General features: G+C 36.3%; 1 protein-coding gene and 1 long non-coding RNA gene across 4 annotated transcripts; both read left to right on the top strand.

The window, feature by feature from the left end:
- LOC121984303 (cytochrome c oxidase assembly factor 4 homolog, mitochondrial-like) lies at positions 1-23,281 on the top strand. 3 transcript variants are annotated; one of them, XM_042537178.1, is made up of 4 exons: positions 1-214; positions 318-363; positions 20,681-20,777; positions 22,445-23,281. In XM_042537178.1, the coding sequence occupies exons 1-3, from the start codon at positions 77-79 to the stop codon at positions 20,734-20,736; spliced, it is 240 nt and encodes a 79-aa protein (XP_042393112.1). In that variant the 5' UTR covers positions 1-76; the 3' UTR covers positions 20,737-20,777; positions 22,445-23,281. The 3 variants fall into 3 exon arrangements, with proteins under 3 accessions (XP_042393112.1, XP_042393113.1, XP_042393111.1); XM_042537177.1 differs by lacking the exons at positions 20,681-20,777; positions 22,445-23,281 and adding exons at positions 11,638-12,013; positions 12,834-13,512 and having other exon boundaries at positions 129-214; XM_042537179.1 differs by lacking the exon at positions 22,445-23,281 and having other exon boundaries at positions 20,681-21,131.
- LOC121984304 lies at positions 10,132-11,187 on the top strand. Its single transcript, XR_006112839.1, has 3 exons — positions 10,132-10,658; positions 10,745-10,967; positions 11,050-11,187. It is a non-coding gene; the product is annotated as an uncharacterized LOC121984304 (long non-coding RNA).
- Positions 23,282-23,553: the final 272 nt, after the last annotated feature.

Below are 23,553 nucleotides of genomic sequence, written 5' to 3'. Positions count from 1 at the left end.
TAGGGTTTTCTTTTATTTTCTCTCTGCGCCATCGGGAGGTTTTGAAGATTCGACTTTCGACGTTCGAGTGCGATCGATGGCATCTCCTGCAGATTCAACGGCCGCGCTACTCCGATCCGCTGTTGGTCCTCCGCTTCACGCGACTGACGCCGATGAGGACGACGAGAGCGTGAAGCAGCTCAAGGAGTGCGCCGTCCTTTACTTGTCTCTTCAGGTAATCGCTTCATTGCTGGTTCCTTCCCCTTCTCTCCGATCCATTCCACAGTAGATTGATCCATACCTCACCTGCACTCATCGTTTTCCATCTTCTGATTCAGGAATGCCTCGCCGAGACCAATAGGGACTGGAAGTCTTGCCAACCTTGTACGTTTCCGTCAAATCCCCCCTTTTTCCCTAGAAGCACTCATTTCAGTGCCAAGAATTAATAGTTTTCTTTATTTTATAAACCATTCTACAAAAAAGCCAATAACTTTTGAAATCGGGTTAAAGCTTCTCAATTGTGAAAATTTTCTAGAAGCTTCTCATATTGTAAAGTTATTAATTTTACCTATACGGGGTAAGAAGCCAACAGTCAGAAATGAATCACAGTGATCTGTTGTGTGTCCTCTGCGCCACACAAAGAGTGACCTTGTCTCTCAACTAAAATCCTCACCACCTGGATGTGCTTGTCTCTCCACCATATTAATCCATTAATTTGCAAACGGTCTCTATCTCCTTCGCAAGTGATGTGATCTTCACGACTTCACATATAGCTTTTCTTGCTCCTCTTTTTTAAAGGACCAATTGATGTTGATTTTCGTCAACTCCCTGGCTGTTTGCTTAGAATACATCAAACAATCAAGTGTTATAGGATACGTTGCCCATGCTTGCCTTTGATACTAATTTGTTATAGATGCATGTGTACCATTGAATCCATAGAGAAGTTTGCAAATCTTGAGAATTGGCTGCATAACAATCGTTTGCCCATTGGGAGCCACCTTGTGTTGGGGAAAGCGGTTGAACCAAGAGAAAAAGGGAAGGTTGGACTGAATCTTTGAGTTGAATGAATGCGACTTGTTTGAACTACTTAGAGGGCGAATGGGAGGGGGAATTGAGTCCTTCGCAAGCTCAATCTCAGTCAAGATGGCGTGTTGGATGACTGACTATGAGGTGGGCCATGATAGGTGGAGCTTCCCTTGTTGTAGCTCAATTATAGATGACCTCGAGGTTGCACACTAGGTTGTGGCGGCAACACACGAGGTTGTGGCTATTGTTGCAACCTAAAGCAGAGTTGCTAAGAGAGAGAGAGGGAGGAAGAGAGAGAAGGAAAAAGAGTTGTATTATATTTTGATATTTTACAAGATTTGATTCCTCTCCTTTATAAACTCACAAATTGATATGTTATAAGTACTTTATTCCACTTTTCAATTGATTTGACATTTGATTTAATCCTTCTAGAATTGTCTGATCTCGATCTCCAGGAAACTTGTTCTATGTCGATCCTCTTTATGCTATATCTCATCATTATGGATTGTAATAGAGTGTTGGACAAAGCTGGTTCCATTGTCGCTCTAGACTATGAGCATGAGTTATGCGAAGGAGTCCTCACCCTAGGTATGTTAGTCTAGGTGTCCCATGTCCCGCTAATTAGTTGGCGGAATGAAATGTTTTAATTGTGCTGAATGATGCCAAACAATAAACCCTTCACAGTGTTTGGTATCTTTCACATGAGAACTTAAGGAAAATAGGTTAGATTTGAGAAAATCACTTTTCAGGAGTGATCATTTTCTTGAGTAAGTTGAAATGCTAAGTTGTTTGTTATTTATTTGTTATTCAGCCTTTTCAACTAATTCAATTAATCTTTGCTGATAAAACTTAGTACAAGAACATCAATATTTCATAAACAAAGGAAAAAATATAACAAGATGTAGTAAAATTTTGATTTTTTTTTACATTAACAAACACAACACAAGTATAAGTTGAAAAAACTAAAATATATAGAAACAGAATAAAATTAAAATTATGAAAATGCAGAGAATATAGCTGACATTGAGCCATCTTAAGCCATGTTTGCCTGGAACTGAATGAAAAAAGTATGCAAAAAAATTAAAATGTCAAATATCTAAAAGCTAGGTGATAAAATATGGAATATTGGAAAAAAAAGGGCAGCCTGGTGCCAATGAGAGGTTCGGGAAAGGGTATCTAGGTCACATGACAATAACTTTACCGTTGCGCCAAAGCTCCCCTTCATAAAATATGAAATACTATATTTATATACAATATGCAAATATATAAATTCATAATGATATTTATGACCATATTACTTTTACATAGAAAAAATAACAAAAATGGGATTGATTAGGGTGACCATTAGGTACAGACTGAGCCGAACTATACGAAATGAAAGGAAAAATTTTGTATAGTTTTTTTTTAAGAAACTAAAAGGAATCAAAATTATCAAGTTAGATTTATCATTTAAAACAAATAAATTCATTATTTTGAGTTGGATAGATTTGATTTATGATTAATTAAATCAAAATATTTTATACATTTCATTAAAACCCACATTGAATTGAACGGACTCTAGTTAGATTTTTGGTTGGAATTGAATAATGGACATCCTTACGATGAACCTCAAGTTATGTTGGGTCATACTTAGTTCATATTAGTCTTTTTATATGAAGCAACCAAAATATAAAAGGGTAGCCTGGTGCACGAAGCTTCCTCTAATGCGGAGTCTCATGGAAGGGTCTATTGTACGCAGTCTTATCTTACTTTGCAAGAGACTGTTTCCGCGACTCAAACCCGTTGCGCTAAGGCTCTCCTTTATCTACACATATATACACAAAAAATATTGAGCTACTTTCTTGTGTTTGCATGAAATTTTGATTTTAATATAATCTTGGATCCCTAAAAGCTTGAAGGATATTTAGTGAAGTTGTATATTCTTGTGTTTTCATGAAAAAGATAGAATAAAAAATAAAATTTCATAACTCCAGAAGGTCAAATTCATAAAAAAACTAGAATTTGATAAGAGAAACAAGATTCCCTTACAGAAAAATTGGAAGGAAAGGTAAATTATTTATTTAGCCTTAAGTAACCCATTCCAATACCCCAAGGCAATAGTGAATGTCTCATCTATCAAAATAATATCATTTACAAACAACATGCACCAGTACTGTATCTTGAATGTGCGCAGTGAGTTCGTCCATAATTAGTGTAAAAAGATAGGGTCTTAGAGCTGATCCTTGATGTAACCCTATCTTTATTGGAAATGCTTCAGTTTACATCCTCATACATATTCTTAATTAGTTCAATATATGTTACGCTAACACCTCTCTTTTCTAAAATTCTCCATATAATTTCTCTTGGGACTCTATCATAAGCTTTTTCTAAGTCAATGAATATCATGTGTAAATCTTGTTTTTGTTCCCGATATTTTTCAATTAATTGTCTAAGAAGACATATAGCTTCTATTGTCGACCTTCTAGGCATGAACCCAAATTGATTTTCTGTCACTGTGGTCTCCTTAATCTTTTTTCTATTACTTTTTCCCAAAGTTTCATAGTATGACTCATTAGTTTAATACCCCTATAGTTTGCATAATTTTGTACGTCTACCTTGTTCTTATATAAGGGAACTAGAGTACTTATCCTCCATTGATCATACATTTTTTTCGTTTTCAATATCATGTTAAATAATTTTATAAGTCATTCAATACCTTGTTTCCCTAAGCACTTCCATACCTCTATCGGAATATCATCTGGTCCAACGGCTTTTCCATTGTGCATCTCATTTAAAGTTTGTTTTACTTCTGAAGTTTGAATTCTACGATAAAAATTAAAATTTCTATGCTCATTTGACCTAATTAAATTTACCTAAGTGAAGTTGGTCACCTAAACCTTCATTAAAAAATTGATGAAAATACCTCTTCCACCGCTCTTTTATTTCTCTATCGTTTACTAATACCCTATTACATTCATCTTTAATACATTTTATTTGGCTAAAATCTCTTGTTTTCCTTTCTCTCACTTTATCTATTCTATAAATGTCTCTTTCCCCTTCTTTTGTATCCAATTTTTGATATAACCGTTCAAAACTCCGCCCATGATGACCGGTCATGGCCGGTCCCAAGCCCGGATAAAGGAGGAGGGTTGCGTTAGGTTGCCAGCCAACGTCAAATATTCAATAAACATAAATAATACATATAATAATATATTATTAATTATTATAGTTAATTATCGTAAATGAGCTCGAACTAAGCTCATTTAATTTTTAAACGAGCTTTTTTCAAGTTGAGCTTGAGCCGAACTCGAGCTATTTAATTTTATTGTGAGCCGAACTCGAGCTTAAGAACTAAAGCTCGAATCGAACTCGAGCCGAGCCCGAGCTTAGCGATAATGAACCAAGCCCAAGCTTGAGCCTCTTACTGTTCGACTTAGCTCGCTCATTTACAGCCCTAAGAGCATCTATAATGGATCGTTATTGAGGGTGTTATAACATTCCTTTGTGTTAGACACCATTATGGAAGCATGTTATAACACACTACAGTTTGAACGCGTTTAAAAGTTTGAATGCGTTCATTCACGTGTGGTGGGCCAGCTAGGGGTTGGCCCACCCCATATTTGTATTTTTTATTTTTTTATCCTGGCTGGCCCTCCACAAATAGTATTTTTTTTAAAAAAATATTTATTAAAAGATTATAAATTTTAAAATTAAAAATAAAATGATTAATTTTTTAATGACTATTTTTAACGGCTAATTACGTTCAATAATTTTATTTTCCCAACTTTATAATTTTATATTCTCTCACACATCTATTTGATTTAATAAATATATTAAAAAAATTTAATATTATTTTTGAAAAATAGTAAAATTATTTTTAAAAATGCAAGATTATTATTATTATTATTATTAATAAGTTAAATATTTTAAAACATATTTATTTAATATGATATAATTTTAAGATGATTGAGTGGATTGTGGGACCCATAAATAATGAGTTTTAATGTTAAAAGGAATGTGGATGAAAGAAGGAGGTTGTTATAATGAGTATGTGGCAGTGGACCCCATACTTTTTGATGAGGTGGTGGATGTTATAACGTTGGAGCGTTGTGGATGCCCTAATAGTTCTAACTTATGAAAGCGAAGAATTACATGGGAAAAATGTAGGGCAATCAATTCTTATTTTAAAGAGATTTTTACCACTGGTCAATGGTTATGAAACTAACCACCTTAGTAGATCCTGGTTCCTCTTCTAGAGTAGAAAAAGAACTATGCAATAGTCATATGAAATATTCTCACAATTTTATATAATGCAGACAACTGAACCATAAATTATAGTCAAGATGGCTACGAAAGCAAGTTCATTTATGTAAATTTGCAAAATGAAAATAATAAAAGATTGCAAACATAATGCATGTAGTCAAAGAAATAAATGCAATCATTCTGTTGCATGGTCATAAGTGATAAGAGTCCCTATCAAAAAAAGAAGTGATAGGAGTCTCTAAATTGTTTATAATATCCTAGCATATATAGTATCATAATTCTAGAAAATATGAAGAATATTATATCCCAACATTTGTACTCATTTAAAGATACTATATCATTTTTTATGTCGAGCAGGATAGAGATTATTCTACGAGTGGATGAGACGACGGAATTGAGGAGAAAGCAAGAAGAGAAAACCACAAAGACAGAGAAAACCCATCGTTTGTCAAAAAAGGAAACTTTTTTAATAATTAAGGGATCCCTCCTCATAGAACTAAATATGCGTTTATATAGACTCTAGACCCTAAGACAGAAAGCAAAGAAATACCAATTTATGGACCTCAATTCCTATCTAGTAAAGAATAGGAAATTTCTTACAAGAAAAGGAAATCTTTCGATAGAAATCGAAATTAATAGAATAGGACGTTGATATAGATAAACTAGGACCCATAAATACTAGAAATACCAAAATTATCCTAAATACCATAAAAATAGAAATTATTAAAAATAGTAATAAAATCTTTGGAGGTTCGGACGAGGGTCTGAACGTTGCTTTTTAGGCTCGAAACTTAGCGGTTACAGTTCCGGTAATAAATGTAAATCTTTGAATTCTACACACGTGGCTGCCGACAGAATCTCATTCCATGTCCCGAGTCAAAAGTTGTGTTGGTGCAGACTAATAATTAGGTTTTGATGTATAACAAATAAGTTAAAATTAGATGTGTTGTTTGTCTAACCTTTTTACCAAGTATGCAAGATTGAAAGATAGGGAGTCTGGAGGATTTGATAACTGACACGAAATCTAAATATGTTAAGCAGTCCTGATATTTGGCAAGAAGTCTAGTAGGGTGATCTGACAACGGGCTAAAACCCAGATGGAGTATCTGGCAGGAAGACCTCGTGGGTCAAAGAGTCAAGTAGGTCTGTAATAGTAAGTGAGGTAAGCACGGGAGGAGAGTTCCAGTAAGGGCGATGTTAATATTAGCCCGAGTACTAATTATGAGATGATTGTAAAGGGTTCATTTTGTATCATATTTCATTATTAATAAAAGGCAAAGTTGGTTATTATATTTATTTCAGATTAGTGTCGATTGAATAAGTATAATAATGTCCTTGAATAGTATGTTCTTATCTACAGCATATCAATTAGTTGAATTGATAGTGAGATATTATAGATATACATAGAACACTACTCTTAACTATTTCTAGTCAAGCATTAATATACAAGAACAATATTAATGCGTTGAGACTACTATGTAGGTCAACGGATGACTTAATCTCATAAGTCATGGATATGAGATATCAGGTTGACACGTGAGTATATATTAGAGAATATATACTGAATGACTCGCCATGAGAATGTTTCATGGATCGTTATATGAGTGTCATAAACATTCTCATGTGGCTATTGATATAAATAGTCCTTAGACCTGAAGTCACTACAGTTCCCTACATAAGAAGTTGTATATTTTGGTATCGGCAAACGTCACCTGTAACAAGGTGGACAATAAAATCGATCACTGGGTATGCAATGAATTATGCGGAAGGATGTGAGTGATGTAGATGAGGTCTATCCCTTCAATATGACGGAAGCGATATCTGTGGGCACCTTAATTAGTAGGACACAAGAAAGCATGGTCATTCTCAAATGAGTCAATATGAGATATTGAGGTTATTTGATTAAGTGTTGTCTACTTGGAGATCAAGAAACACAAAGGTTGATAAGAGGATGACACGGTCTATGCATCAATGATCAATCTAGATATCAATGATAGAGGGACCAAGTCATATAAGATAATAGCCACTGACAGGTTAGGTCGGATCTTGACTTTCTCGTCATTTGGATAGCAATGATGCCTTGCTAGATGCCACTCATTGCTTATGTATCTAAATGTTGATTTTGATACATTGCCAACGTTACGAGAACCTATTGGGTCACACACAAAGAACAAGTAGATTTGGAGATGGGTGCATATGATGAATCATTGGATTAAGTCTAATCCGAATTGGACTTATTGAGTTAGACTCAATTGGATCTAATTATTGGATTAAGTCCAATTCAAACTAGACTCAAGGAGTCAATTCAAATTAATGAAATAGTGATTTATTGAATTTGAAATTGCATGAGATTAATTGAGCAAGACTCGATTGAATTAGACTTGAGTTAGACTCAAGTGAATTAGACTTGAGTTAGACTTAAGGGAATTAGACTTGAGTTAGACTCAAGTGAGGATTAATGGAGATTAATTCATTGAATTTTTGAAATTCAATGAGTCATTCAATTTTCGAAATTGAATTCAAAATGAAGAGTTTCAAGTGTGGTTCTTAATGGAGAGTGAATGTTCATTAAGGCTCATTAATTAAATTAATACTCATTAAATGTTTTCATTGGATGAAAATACTTAAGCAATTTTTCTCTCATTTTGAGTACTTCTTCATTCTCCTTTCTCTTCTCTACTCCCCTTGGCCGAAATTACCTTGCTTGGTTGCTAGCACAACCTTAGGTAATTTTCTTCTCCATTTTGTGAGTTTGTGAGACAAACGGATATACTTATTCGTGTGGATACCGTAGAGGCGCGAAGGTGTGATCGTGCTGAGATCCAAATTGTCTGGAATCCGTGAGCACGCATCAAAGGTATACTATCATGTTGTTGTTCAAATCTTAGGGAGCGTTTGGTTTGGGGGAATACAAGTAGGTAATGGGAATAGCAATCAATGTTAGTGTTTGGTTTACAAGAATGGGAATAAAAATAAGGGAATGATTCTTGATTAGTGGGTAATGGTTCATTCCCGTATCCCACCCCTTCAATCATCTATTCCCTTATTTGCAGCAATCAGCATTTCCCCTTAATACCAAATATGCCCTTAACCTAATATTTCCAATCGCACCTCTCCGCTGTTTGCAGCTCCTCTCGAACGAAGGTGACGGCGCTCTCGAACGACGCCGAATGCCGCCACCCCGCCGAACGCCGCCACCTCGCTGAACGCCGCCACCTCGCCGGGGATTCGAAGATCCCCTTCCTCCCAGAACCCGAACTCCTCCGCCTTCCCCAATAGCGCTGTACCAATGACCTAGGTATTCCGACACGATCACGAACTGCTGCATCTCCTCCCCACGCTCACCACCAGGTACCCCTTCATTCTGATCTCAGTAATCCATCCTTTAGGCAAACTTTTTGAATCAAATTCAGTTAGTCCTCGATGGTACTCTTCTCTTGATTGGTTGGAGAGCTAGTTTTGTTATTGTAGCTAGAAGTGGTACTCCTTGTCTCTCTGATTGTAGAAATTCTATGAGAAATATAGGATAGAGCTAAAAGATAAAAACATGCCATTGAATATTATCAGCAATGTCAGAACTTGTAAAACTATCATGATGATATTTGCGTATACGGAAGCATTACAAAACCAATAGATACACCAAGTAAATTTGAAGCCTTTCCTCTGCTCATGGTGATCCTCGGACCAAGCATTCATTCAATCTGTAATTTGTCAAGGAAGATGGATAGCAAATAAGTTTTTACACTATTCATTAGCATACAAAGTGATAGATCATAGACATCATGATCAAGTTTAAGAACCAAAATAAAATTCTGCACAAATTGCAAATCATAATCTCTTATGAATATCTATTCCAAGTTTCTGAAGGTTCAATCTTCATGATCATCCTTCTTTTGCGGTGCTTTAAGTGATGAAAAGAAAGATCAAACATGTCAGTTGGGATTATACTTGCCTAAAAAGAGTTGAGAAGGGAATTTAAAAGAACAATGAAGTTAGGATAAAGCAAAATTTCCAAATTTGAACCCCCAGTAATGACAATAGTCAGAAATTACTGCCACATGAATTGCCAATTTTTGTCTTCATATGATAAAAGATTCCTATGATTATCTGTCTCATCTAGTACATTTTTTCATGTTTTGCAATGTGACTATAACAAGACCCTATTTCTCACATCTTTCATGATCAATTGTAACTAACCTTTGGAGTCTTTCTCAACAAACTTTTTGAATCAGATTCAGTTAGTCCTCGATGGTACTCTTCTCTTGATTGGTTGGAGAGCTAGTTTTGTTATTGTAGCTAGAAGTGGTACTCCTTGTCTCTCTGATTGTAGGAATTGAAATCTTTGATGCACTAAAATGCTGAAATAACTTTTTCTTTAAATAAAATCTTGATCCAGTGGATGGATTGTAATAGCTCTACAAGAGGAACGAGAAATCTGATTATAGATACTGCTAAAAGACAAGGCATTGCCTAAAATACAGACCTATTTTATCTGCCATCTTACTAACAAATTTAAGTATTGGCAGAACTACAAAGAAGAGTGAATCTTTCTTATGCAATTCCACAAAAGAGAGGTAGTAGGAAAGAAGAAGTATTCACATCTTCAATTCAGTCTTAGAAAATTTAATTAAAAATAAATAAAATTCTTTTGGTTTTTAAGTATGTTTCATTTTTCAATGTGTCAAAGTCAAAAGGGCAAACAATATATGCATTAGTTTCTGTTTTTAAGTATGTTTCATTTTTTAAGTATGTTTCATTTTTAAGTATGTTTTTTTTTTGCTATTAAACTTTGTGTCCTTGTTACATATCCTCGTTAGTTATGCATTAGTTTCTGTTTGTTTCTCTTATATTTCATTGATGTTTTTTTACTTGTATTGTTGTAGAAAAATATGGCACGACCTCCTTTTAATAGCAGAAGTCAAAATTTAATGTGCACATTGTGGGTTACACATGTTATACTTATGGCTGTGTTGGTTCTCATATTCTATCAACATTCGTATCGAATATATCGACGTACTAAGATTTGCCGAATAAAAAATAAGGAAGAAAAACGAATTAAGCGAATGCAATGGATATTTAGTCTTACAAAAGAGAGTGATGCATTTTGTATTAGTGAACTCCGTATGGATAGGAGAACCTTTGGGATATTATGTGATATGGTAAGAGACATTGGGGGGTTAAAAGACACAAGAAATGCATCCGTTGATGAAATTGTTGCATTTTTTATCTATGTTCTAGCACATCACAAGAAAAATAGAACAATTAGTCTACTTTTTCATCGAAGTCAAGAGACTGTGAGTCGTCACTTCAATCTGTGTCTTCATGCAATTTTGAAGCTTCACCACATATTGCTCAAAACACCAGAACCTATACTCGAAAACCGTGAAGATGACAGATGAAAACCATTTAAGGTAATAACATATGATAAGTATTTAGTAACATAATAGGGTCATTATGTTTTAGTAGTATTTCTTATTAATTCATTTGATTATTATAGGGTTGCTTAGGCGCGTTAGACGGTACTTTTATTCCAGTGACACCTAAAGAAGAAAAACAACGTTATCGGACAAAGAAAGGAGGTATAGCGACAAATGTGTTGGGAGTATGTTCCCCAAATATGCAATTTATATATGTATTACTTGGATGGGAAGGTTCTGCTCACGACGGTCGTGTTCTTCGTGATGCCATTAGTAGGCCTACTGGGCTTAAAGTTCCTCAAGGTATACATAAAAAAGTTGTGAATTAACCAATTACCTTAATTTTTATTGTAGTCTTACATTTAGTATTGTTTTATTGCCGAAGGTTGTTACTACTTGGTGGAGGCTGGTTATTGTAATTCTTCTGGATTTCTTGCGCCTTATCGTGGACATAGGTATCATCTTAATGAGTTTGATGGTCATCGACCCGAGACTCCGGAAGAATATTTTAATATGAAGCACTCTAGAGCAAGAAAAAATTCTAGCATTCCCTTCTTTTTTCCCAATACAAACCCAAGTCCGTATTATTATTTCTTGTTGTCTACTCCATAATCTGATTCGCAAATTTATGAGTACAGATCCTCAGGAATCTATAGAGGATGATGAAGAAAATGAAGATGAGGAAAGTGATGATGATGATGAAGTGGAATACATACGAACAATTGCCCCAACTGACCAGTGGAATGCGTTCAGGAATAATATGGCAATTGAAATGTTTAATAATTGGAGAAATGGAGTTTTTAATATGGGTTGACTATTGCATATGTTTGTGCTTTTATTGTATTTTGATTAGAACATTTTCAATATGATGTAGGATTTTGGAACATTATTTGATATTTATGTGTTTGAGTTGTTATATAATGTCTATAATTATATTATTATGCTTTTGGAATTTGTATTTGTTGAACCACAGTATGATGAAAAGCAGTGCAGTGGATGCTCATAACCAAGAGACAAATGATGTTGAATACGGAAGAGGCAAGAATAAGCGGTTTTGGACAGAGGAGGAAACTTGGGTCTTAATTAGATGTTTACAAGATATGGCCATAGATTCTCTTTGGAAAACAGATGGTGGTTTTAAGAATAATTACATGAACGAAATAAAAAGATTAATGGTGCAAAAGTTACCCCAGTTGATAATCGAAGTGAAGCACATTGGCTCTAGGATCATGTTCTTGAAGGGAAGGTACCATGCTATTAATGAAATATGCAAGCAGAGCGGATGTTCTTGGAATGATGTTGAAAAAAAGATTGCATGTGAATTCACATGGTATACCGAATGGATTAAGGTATGTTAATTCATGTGTTTTATTTTGCTATTTTATAATATTGTATGTTGTACCTTTTTTTTTCAAACTCTGCTCTGGCTGCATTCGCTGCTCTTCCAATATTTCACTAGGCTGGGAACTGTTCCTAACATTGTCACAGATGCATCCTAGGAAATATGTTCACTGATCAACCATGGCTCATGGATAAATTAGTGTATTTATTTAAAAATGGAAGCTTTGATATTTGTAGCAGGAATTACCTGCACAAACTTTCCAAAACCACGTCCAAGAGGAGATCCATGGTAGAGAGCCATAGTAGCTCCATTTAAGAAACATGAATAAAGTAATTTGCATTCTTCAGTATATGGTTATCAGTAATTTGCTTGTATTTAAATTATGTGCTTCACGGTTCTATCTCATATGCATTAGCAGACGGAGAAACTCCTTGACTCAACAGATGATCAACCTTGTGAGTTTCTCCATTGTGTCAAATAGCTTCAGCAAACTATAGAAATACTAGCAGAGGTAACAAAAAACACATAGTTCAACAGATCCAACAGATAGTGCATTCACAAACTATAGAAATACTAGCAGAGCAATGAGAACAAACACAAAGGATTTGAGCAAAGATAACAAAAACAATGGTGTATGACCAATATCTTCAGCACCCAAAACTTGATTAAAAATATTATGCTATCGAAGACAAAGGAAACATAGTTCTGCATAAGCCAAACAAAATATATCAGTTCTTGAACCCTTCATGAATTTGTAATTAAAAGGCTATGTTGTTATTTTATGTAAAATCTAATTGCAATGTTGGCTTTGTATTTTTTTTTTACAGATTCATAAAGATGCTAAGGGCTTGTATAATGTCTCATTCCCTTACTTTACGGATTTGGATATTGTGTATAGCAAGGATCGAGCAACGGGGGATCTGGCTGAAGATCCACTTGCTGCTGAGCAGAATTTAGGGAATGTTGATGTTACTTTGACTATGACAGACGAGAGTGATTCTAACACTGAGGAGTCATTGCCATCTAATTCTTCTAGTTCACGTGCTGCAAAAAAAAAAATGCCCTCATCAAGTTCATAAAGCTTCAAAGAAGACCAAGTTTGCACCTGTGAAGAATGCTGAAACTGAGTACAAGGAATTTAATGATGAAATTCGGGGTTTTATGAAGAGTCTTGATGTTCACCTTGGCACAATGTCAACTTGGATGCAAGGTACAACCTCAAGAATGCCACAAGCTCTTGAACTGTTGGAAAAGCATGGGTTCAGTGGTCCAGACAAGGCTTCTAAAGCAATTTGTCAGGATCCTTTGAATGTTGACTTGTTATTTAGTTTAGATTCCAAAGTGAGAGCATATGTGCTCACTTTAATATAACTAAAGTCTGTTAAAATCCTGATTTTGGCATTGTTATCCTCAACTATTGAGGTTAATGTTTTATGGGTAGATTTATATTTTGCTTAAGTCTCATAGTTGGTTTTGCATTGAGACATTTCATTTTGTATTAAACAAGTAGATGATGTTTAAAATGGTTATGAACAGTGTTATTACTGATGTTGTTTTGGGTGATATTTTGAATATGTTACGTGATATGTTGAATTTTATTTCTCTATGAAAAAATAGGTCCAATCTTGTGCATCTGTAACAACACGTGCTTGTGCATCCAATGTTGGATCTTATAGGATGTGCTGAAGTTTCATTTGTGCTTCTTGCAGTGATGTTCTTCTCATTTTCATGTTTCTTTGAGCTTGTGCAAATGGTCTCGACATTGCAATTGTAACTTTGTGAAGCATCCATAGCAAGACAAATACAACCGTTGCCGTTGAATTTGCGTCAGATATGCACTTGTGCTGATCGCCATGTATAATGTTTGGGATCTCATCGGAGGAATACCTTTTATATATACTTTTTAATATAGAAATATGATAATAAAAATATGGCGCACGATAAATCAAAGATTAAAAATATGATAATTAAGTGGTTCTTACAGGTTTCCATTTCAAATTAAAATGAACCAAATTAAAATATATAAATAATTAAAATGAAAAAATTAAAATATCTTTTGCAATAATTTTAACATATATGTTATTTAAAAAAATAGAGATAGCATTTTTTTAATAATTTTTAATGCATTAACTACATAAGGGTAAAACTGGAAATTTATTTGATTCCCATTACTAATGCTGATTGAAACAAACATTATCAATTATAACCATATCCATTCCGGAATTTGAACCAAACACTGATAATGTAATTCTGATTCCCATTCCTATTGACCCTATAATCAAACCCATTACCATTCCGATTGATAAATTTGAACCAAACGCCCCCTTAGTATATTTTTCTTTCCATTCGCATGGATCTCCTGGAGGAACTAGATGGTTTCCGCTTCGCATAAGCGTGTTAGCGCTCTAGTTCCTTACAGGCGAGTCCTAGTTAGGGGCTATAGACGACGGTCCAGCTTAGAACCATTTTGGACTGGTTTTGGGAAGACATGATCTAATTAATAATCATTCTGTTTATTTATACTGTTCTAACTCTGTGTTGCAAGATATTTTTACTAACACTTTGATGTAGAAAAAAAACTAGAAGCTGGTTGAAAAAGGTAGTCCTGCCCGGACTGGGCCGAATCCAGGCGACCTCGGTGGCTGAGGTGGCGTATGTTGATTCGCTGGCCTACGTCACAATTCGGGCGTCCGGACAGTTCCGGGCACCCGGAGGTGGATAAAGTCTGCAAGATAGACTTTCGACGAGGTGCAGCCACGTCAGCACACTCCAGGAGGCGCCTGGGGGTGGATCCAGGTACCCGAATGGGGTTATAAAAGGAGAGTTCGACCAGTAGTTTCAAAACATTAATTTCTATAACTTTCATACTGGCGCACTACTCCGAAAAGGTCTCCGGGATATCGAAAAGCTGCTCCGATAAGCGACGTTCGATTTCCACTTTTGTATTGTCGGTATACTTTTATTTCTTGCAATTGTATTTAATCTTTGTATTCATCATTCGTGATTATAGTGATTGCCCACCGAAAGCACTCAGCAAGTGCGGACCTTGGAGTAGGAGTCGTCAAAGACTCCGAATCAAGTAAACCGAACCTGTGTTAGCGATTGTTTTATTTCTGTCTCGCTTTCTTTTCTTATATTTCCGCTGCGCACTTAATTTACAAAAGAAAAGAAACGTTTTCAAAGTCACGTGATTCACCTCTCACGTGCTTATGATCCAACATTATAATCCTTTGAAGTTCAAGGGGTCAGGGTTGGTCTACATCATTCTCTTCGGGTTGAAAAGAACTCGCTCTCAAGTTTATAGTAGCCTCATCAGCATCCACAGAGTAAGGAGTCAAGTGCTTTACATTGGAGATATTAGACGTCTTCAAATGTCTAGGAAGGCGCAACCTGTAGGCATTGTCGTTGATCTTTTATAGTAGCTCACATGGTTCAATCTTCCGATCTTTCAGCTTATTGTACTCACAGAACAATCACAAGTTAAAACAGGCCAGAAAAAATCTTCGGCCTTAAAAAGTACTTGACAATGATGACTGTCAACCCGAGTTTTGTACTTGGTATTGCTATCCAAAATTGCTAGTTTCACCTGCTCATGAATGTCTCGAAGATGCTTTGCCATTTCATCTGCTTTAGGACTAAATCGTCCCACACGTGGAATATGACTATCCAAAATTGCTAGTTTCACCTGCTCATGAATGTCTCGAAGATGCTTTGCCATTTCATCTGCTTTAGGACTAAATCGTCCCACACGTGGAATATGGTAAGTCCAGAACCCCAAATGGGTTCCTCCCATAGATAATCTCAAAGGGACTCAATTTGTGGTCTTGTTTCTTGATCTGTTGTAGACAAATTTTGCTTGAGGTAATGCCAAATCCCACCGCTTCGACTTAGTACCTGTTAAACACTTTAAACGATTGTCTAAATTTCGATTCACCAACTTGGTTTGTCCATAGGGGTAGTAGGCATTACTAAAGTTTAACTGTGTTTCTAATTTTCCCCATAAGATTTTTCAGAAATTATTGATGAATTTGGCATCACGGCTTGAAGTCATGGATCGAGGAACACCATGCAAATGCATGATCTCCTTGAAATAAAGATGATCAATCCAGATAACATCTATAGTCTTGCAAGCTATAAAATGTGTCATCTTTGAAAACCTGTCAACCACAACAAGAATAGAATCTGTGGTTGATTAGGTGCCGGGTAGTCCCAATATAAAATTTATATTGACGTCAAACCAAGGAGCTTCAAGAACAGGTAAGGGAGTGTACAAGCCTGCATTGGTGAGAACCTCCTTAGACCGTTGGCATACATAATATCGGTCCACAAAGCGAACCATATCACTGGTCACAACAATCGACAGAGATGAGGGTTAATGTCTTATAACGCCCGAAGTGGCTCTCATTTTGAAGCTCACTCATGATCTGCTGCCTTAGAGAGCAATCTGGAACACATAACTACAACCCATGAAATCGATAATTATTATGCAAAATAAAATCATGTTGGTGGCCATCATGTACCTCCCGGAATATCCTTTTGAATGATGGGTTAGCTACATACATATTTGGAAAACCTCAAAGCCTGCAACGTTGGTACTCATGGTGGTGAGTAATGAAGATCGATGATTCAAGGCATCTATGACACGATTCAGACTTCTAGCTTGGTGTCTCAACATAAAAGTGAACTCCTGTAAGTAAGTCATCCACTTGGCATATCGTCTGCTCAGCTTGTGTTGACATGCACTTCAATGCTTCATGATTAGTAAACGATGAACTCTTGAACTAAATAGTGATGCCATTGCTTCAAAGATGGAACAATGTCATAAAACTCAGGTATAATAGTTCTTGGATCTAGATAGCTTCTCACTAAAGAAAGCAACAAGACGTCCAAATTAACTCAAAACACCCTCTATACTAATGTTGAATGCATCACAGTTGACCTCGAACACTTAGTTAAAATCATGTAGTGCCAGAACTAATGCTTCGGTCATCTTCTACTTGATCAATTGAAAATTAGCTTATGCTTCTTTAGACCCCTAGAGATACTTGGTGATGGGAGCAATTAGAGCTAAAATTTTTGATGAACCGGCGGTAGAAAGAAGTCAAGCCGTGGAAACTTCTGACATCGTGCAAGGTCCTCAGTCGAGGCCACTCGAAGACTGCGTCTATCTTTGCTTGATATGAATGCACACCATCAACAGACACAATAAAGCCAAGGAAGGTAACCGATGTAGTAAAGAAAGAATACTTCTTCTTGTTCACAAATAAATACTCCGTTTTTAGTTTTTCGAAAATAGTACGGAGGTGATCGAACTATGATGCCCATGTCGGATTGTAGACGAGAAGGCCATCAGAGTAAACCACCACAAACTTTCCTATGAAAGACTGCAGGATTTGATGCATAAACCTCATGAATATATCAGGTGCATTGGACAATCCAAAAGACATGACCTTCCACTCATAAAATTCATATTGCATCTTGAATGTTGTCTTGCATTCATCTCCCGACCTTATTTTGATTTGGTGGTATCCACTTTTAAAGTCAATTTTTGATAAAACCCTAGAACCGGATAGTTGATCTAACATGTCATTCAAGCGGGGAATTAGAACCTATACTTCAATGTAATCTTGTTGATGGCTCGGCTGTTAACACACATATGCCACGAATCGTCCTTCTTAGGCACTAGTAGGGCAAGAACAACACAGGGGCTCATACTCTCATGAATATAACTCTTTTCTAGCAATTCCACCACTTGATGCTGTAATTCATCAGCTTCCTTAGGACTGAGGCGATATGTTGGTCGATTAGGTAAACTCGACCTTGGAACAAGATCAATCTAATATTGGATATCTCGCATAGGTAGTAGTCCAGAAGGAAGATCCTCTGACATCAACTCATCAAATTCTGTTAGTAGCTGCTGCACTTCAGCTATTTCCATGGCTTGGACATTTATGCCAACAACATTGTTATGCTCTGTCTTATCTAAAAACCTAGACGTAGAAAACAGATTAGTAATTTTGATTGTCGGAATTGGAGTGGTTTCTTCTCGCCGTGACGTCAACACAATTTTATATCCCTTTATGTAAAGAGTATAAGTATTCTTCCCTCCACCGTGGATGACACTATGATCATACTGTCAAGGTCGCCCTAATAGTACATAACATGTGTCCATGGTCACCACATCACACCAAGCACTATCATAATATTTGTTACCAATTGAAAAAAAGTACGAGACATCGCTTATGTACTGTTACCTCACTTTTTTTATTCAGCCACGACAACTTATATGACTTAGGGTGATGGTCCGTCTTTAGTTGTAATTTTTGGACAACCTCCTTGGACACTACATTCTTACAACTACCGCTGTGGATGATTATCTTGCATACTTTATCCGCGACGATGCATGTAATGTGAAAAATATTAGTTCTCAATCACTGATCCCTAACTCGCCTTTGGGAGTCAGATTCTTGCGCACGACCAAAGTCTCATGACCACCACCATATAGCATGTCATTAGCTTCATACACTAGTTCGCCAATTGTTGTTGTATCTTCTATCATGTCTTCCTCAATCAATAAATTTTTGCCCTTTGGATCTAGTAGGTTTCCTGGATTGGTTCGTCCTATGTCCCTATTCGCCACATTGATAACATCTGATAGGGGACTTTGAATTAACCTGTGGTAGCTGCTGATGTTGCTGTGAAGGATGAAAATTTTGAGGGTGAACTGGACAACTATTTTTGTTGCTTCTCCCCACCGGTTTTCGATTTTACTGCTTTTCAACCACCTATGCACATTGGTTGGCTTCTGAAATCGTCGACAATGAATGAAGGCTGAGGACATCTTACAAGGCTAGGTGCAACCCCATAAGTATAGTGCCACCAACTGCTCCTCCATCTCAAATAAGTCGTTTAGGGTGATCAATTGGAAGAACTCTTTCGTATATTCGTCGATCGATCTTACGTCCTGTCTCAACGAATAAAGTCGTTGAGTTTGAGTGTAGCTTAAAGGGAGGAAGTGCTCCCTCATCTTCTGCTTCATCTCTTTCGAGTTAGTTATTTGGGATTTGCCCGTTTAGTCTCGTGAGCGCTACATCTGTTCCCTTCATGTGGATGCTCGTCTCTTGAGTCTAATGACAATCAACTTCACCTTTATTCGATCTGGAACTTGCTTATAGTTGAAGATCCGCTCCACTTTGTTGATTTAGTCAACGAAGCCCTCTGATTGCAACGTACCAGAAACTTTTGCAGTTCCATCCGAAAATCGAGGTCTCCATGGCGTTCCTCCCGACCCGGGTGCTCCTGGGACGTGGGACGTAGGCCGCTGGTGATAAGGGTTCTCGACGGAAGACTCATATCCATGATCCGAGATCTCACGTTCTTCACACATTTGCATCTCTTCTGCCAGACACTGGGTTAGATCTGCGACTTGTCTCTATAAATCCTCATTCGTCATCTTATAAATGCTAAGATAATGGGGCTCGGCTTCCTCCATTGGAACCTGCCTCTTGTTGCGACTACGACCACGTCCATGATGTCCTTCCATTGGATCTGCACCTTGCTCTAATACTAACTAATGTCGAGCAGGATAGCGATTATTCTGGGGCGGTGAGACGATGAAATTGCGGAGAAAGCGAGAAGAGAAAACTAAAAAGACAAAGAGGAAACCCGTCATCTTCCAAAAAAGGAAACTTTGTTAATAATTGAGAGATCCCTCCTCATAGAACTAAATATGTGTTTATATAGACTCTAGACCCTAAGACAAACAAAGGAAAGAAATTCTAATTTATGGACCTCAATTCCTATCTTGTAAAGAAAAGGAAATTTCTTACTATGAAAGAAAATCTCGACAGAAATCGAAATTAATAAAACAAGGCGTTGACATAAACAAACTAGGACCTATAAATATCAGAAATACCAAAATGACCACAAATACTATAAAAATAGAAATTACTAAAAATAGTAATAAAATCTTCGGAGACTCGGACGAGGGCCTGAACATTGTTTTTTGGGCTTGAAATTTGGCTGTTACGGGTTTTCGGATAATAAATGTAAATCTCTGAATTATGCATGTGTGGCCGCCAACAGAGCTTGATTCCAAGTCCCTAGTCAGAAGTTATGACCCTTTGAAGTTCAAGGGGTCATGTTGAGTTGATATTCCATTAGAAAGAATTTGTAAATTCTAGTTTATGTTTCATGTTCTATCTACAACTGATTTGTATTGTAAAATATAAATTAATATCTTTTTCACTAACATGCCATTTAGTTTTCTTCAATGAAACTAGTGTTACATGAATGCTTGCTAGGAGATTTGAGTTTGGCCAAACACATAGTTGATATCCACATTCTGTAAAAATGGTGAACAAGGATTTATGAACTTATTGTTGGAACAATAAAATTGGTCTAAATGTTTTTCTGTGATTTCAATTATTTGGCTCTTACTCTGTGTGACATGAATGCTTGCTAGGAGATTTGAGTTTAGCCAAACGCATAGTTGATATCCACGTTCTGTAAAAGTAGTGAAGAAGGATTATGAACTTATTGTTGAAACAATAAAATTGGTCTAAATGTTTTTCTGTGATTTCAATTGTTTGGCTCTTACTCTCAATTAATCAAAGCACCCTGTACATCTTTTAGTGCATTATATAATATATTTCTTGTTCTGTTTCTGAATCAGATGTTCAAGCACTAAAGGCATGTCATGGAAAAAGGGACCACAGTGAGCTGAAGTGATTGGAACAAGCAGTAGTCTCTACATTTTGTGATTGTTCCATGTATGGATAGCCTTTTTTACCAGTCAACTGATTCAGTCATTTTCATGGTCTTCCAAATTCCACCATCAGAAGATTCCTTTAAAATTTTTGTTTAATGGGTTCAACAAATCCTTCAATGTATTACTAAATATTGCCATTGCCATCAGTAAAGTTCCCCTTTTGTTATTCAAAAGCAAGTCATCTGGGACTATCACAGATTTTGCCTGACCACCATAGCCAATTAATGTGTCTGCCCTTTCCAATGTATTGAAAAATTCAAGTTCAAAGTGTGAATATGTCATAAATCTTGACTTTGGCAAATTGTCATATTAATATACTGATGTTCTCCTTGTCCCAAGGTTGTGCATAGGTAAGAAAGAAAATTTAGATGTATTCTACATCTGTAAAACCTTATCGCTGCATCAAATTCATGCATTGGTGGAGGATTAGAATTACAAAAGGTTTTCATTTAGCTTATCTTTCCACTGTGCAATCATTAGGATGAGTTTTCTTGGCAGGATATTGGCAAAAACTATATACGAATTATGTAGTCCTTGCATAAATGTGAACACTTGGTCCAAATGATTTCTGGGTTGTTGTGATTTAACATTCTGTAATAGGAGGTTTGGTCATGTTTATACGTCTTGATGATCCTTGGACTGATTGTAGTAATTATTCAAAGAAATAATTGAGGTGTTAGTTTTGATAACACCAGGCATGGCTTCTGGTAGTAAAGTGGATGATAACCCTTTGATTACTGCATTCTATTAATGGAATTGACTCACTTTTGTGATTAGCAAAATAAATTCAGCATGCTAAATTACAATGCCACCTACCAGTCAATACGCAACAGATTTCAAAGATCTTCTATATGTCATAGTTTTACTTCTGAAATAAGATAGTTAATTTTAAGTCTTAAGTTGTGGAAAATGTGAATGAAACATGTTAATATTTTTCTCATTTTTCACTCTGTTGACTTGAATAAAAAATGGCTAACAAGTTTGTATGGACCCCATCTACTGTCATTTATAGCCCTTGCATCTTGAGTCTAGGATGGCAACTAATTATCTTCGATCCAAACTCACATATTGAGCCTTTCCTCTTCTAATTGAAACTTGTGAGTCCTCCCCTTTTATCCTATAGAAACCCTTCCATCTCCCTCGTCTTATGACCTTACATTGAAGCTCCTATGCTCGCTGCCACTTGCCACTGCCATCTTACCATTAGTGACACCACCTTATCCCGCAGCAATTGTAATTGCCATCTTTGACAATACTTACCCATCCCTTCTTCCTTGGAGAAGCAGACTCCAAAAATCCCCAAGTGAGCAAGATCGACTAGCAATGAGGATCTCATGTTATCGTCAGGGTTCCGTGCCATACTAATGGCTGTGGAGATCCACTTTGAATGTGACAATTTAGTGATAGGAAAGTGGGTTGATTTTGTTTGAAGCAATTTGTTTTGTTTCTTCTGGATTTTACTTGAATTAATTATTCTAATCAAATGCTTTGATTTTGAACTTGATATTTTTTTTTGCTCAGAGCTTTACGTTGTGTTATAAGATGTTCTGTACCTTAAAACACTTTTGTGAGTAGTTTTTTGATGTATCAAATTTTGTTAGTCATAAGTTGTTTTGGGATTGAAATTGAGTTAAGGTCCTAATTTCTAATTGTCTTTTCTCATTTTAGGATATGAGTCATCGAGCAACCACCATTGCAGGTTGTGAAGTTGCTATCATTTAGGTCATGAAATGCTTAGTAGTTGAGGTGCATGCCAAGCTAGAGCTGCTGAGCTTGAGGTTCTGATTATAGAGTTTCTTGATGTATTTGATCAGGTTGAAGAATCTTTTGACCACTATTCAACTCTTGAGGTCTCTCTTTTGGTTGCAACTGCTCAAGTACCAGGACATACTAGAGATAACTAATCCCATTACTTCATAAAGTTCAAGCCATTCATGGGAGAGTCCAATCCATTAAAAGCTCATAAGTAGCTTCACAATGGGGGTTGTAGAGTTCAATGTGCTAAGTTGCCTAGAGGAAGATAAAGTTTCATTTGCCAGATACTATTTTTCTAGAGATGCTTGGAATTGGTGGGAAATCATGGGGATCACTTTGGAAGGGATTTAAATGAAGGTGGCAGGGCAGAGCACAATTACTATCTATCAATAGGTGGTGTTTGTGGTGATGGTGTTCAAGGTTGTTTAGGACATAATTTTTTTAGGAGCAAAAGGACTGCACGAGGAGCCCCATCATCTTGAGAGCAAGCTCAACAAGGTAGAGGATCATTACAGAGTTAGAAAGCTCATTCCTCCACAATACCTTTCCTTTTCCATGTAATAGTAAAAAATCTCCATTGCGATTGCCATCCTCAACCCCTCAAGTGTGGTGCAGTGACAAAACATTCAAAAAAGTAATAAAAGGATTATGGTTTGAATCCCAAATGAGACTAATATTCATATTAGAGGTCAACTTTTGTGTATGCATAAGTTGTATTTTGGATTTATCCTATAAGAGAGAAGATCCATATTTTGGAGAGGATTTATCTAGAAGTCTTAGTAATAACTCCATGAGACTTTCTTCTTTTTGTCAGTGAGGCTGCTAATAACCTTGCCTCCTCATTTTTACATTGGTCAGCGTAAGTGTTTATTTATTTTTTTTTTCTTTTTTGGAGGGGGATGTTGGTGTCTCTACATGTGTTTTTAAAATTTTATTTCCTAAACAAGCCGCGGATTCATAATGATTTCCTAAATTATTATAACACGTGCACTACACATATATAAGATACAACATATGTAGAC

The sequence above is a fragment of the Zingiber officinale genome, chromosome 5B, assembly GCF_018446385.1.
Source record: "Zingiber officinale cultivar Zhangliang chromosome 5B, Zo_v1.1, whole genome shotgun sequence".
NCBI lineage: Eukaryota > Viridiplantae > Streptophyta > Magnoliopsida > Zingiberales > Zingiberaceae > Zingiber > Zingiber officinale.
Note: the sequence above shows the minus strand (reverse complement) of the source record. Positions and strands in the feature narration are given on the sequence as shown.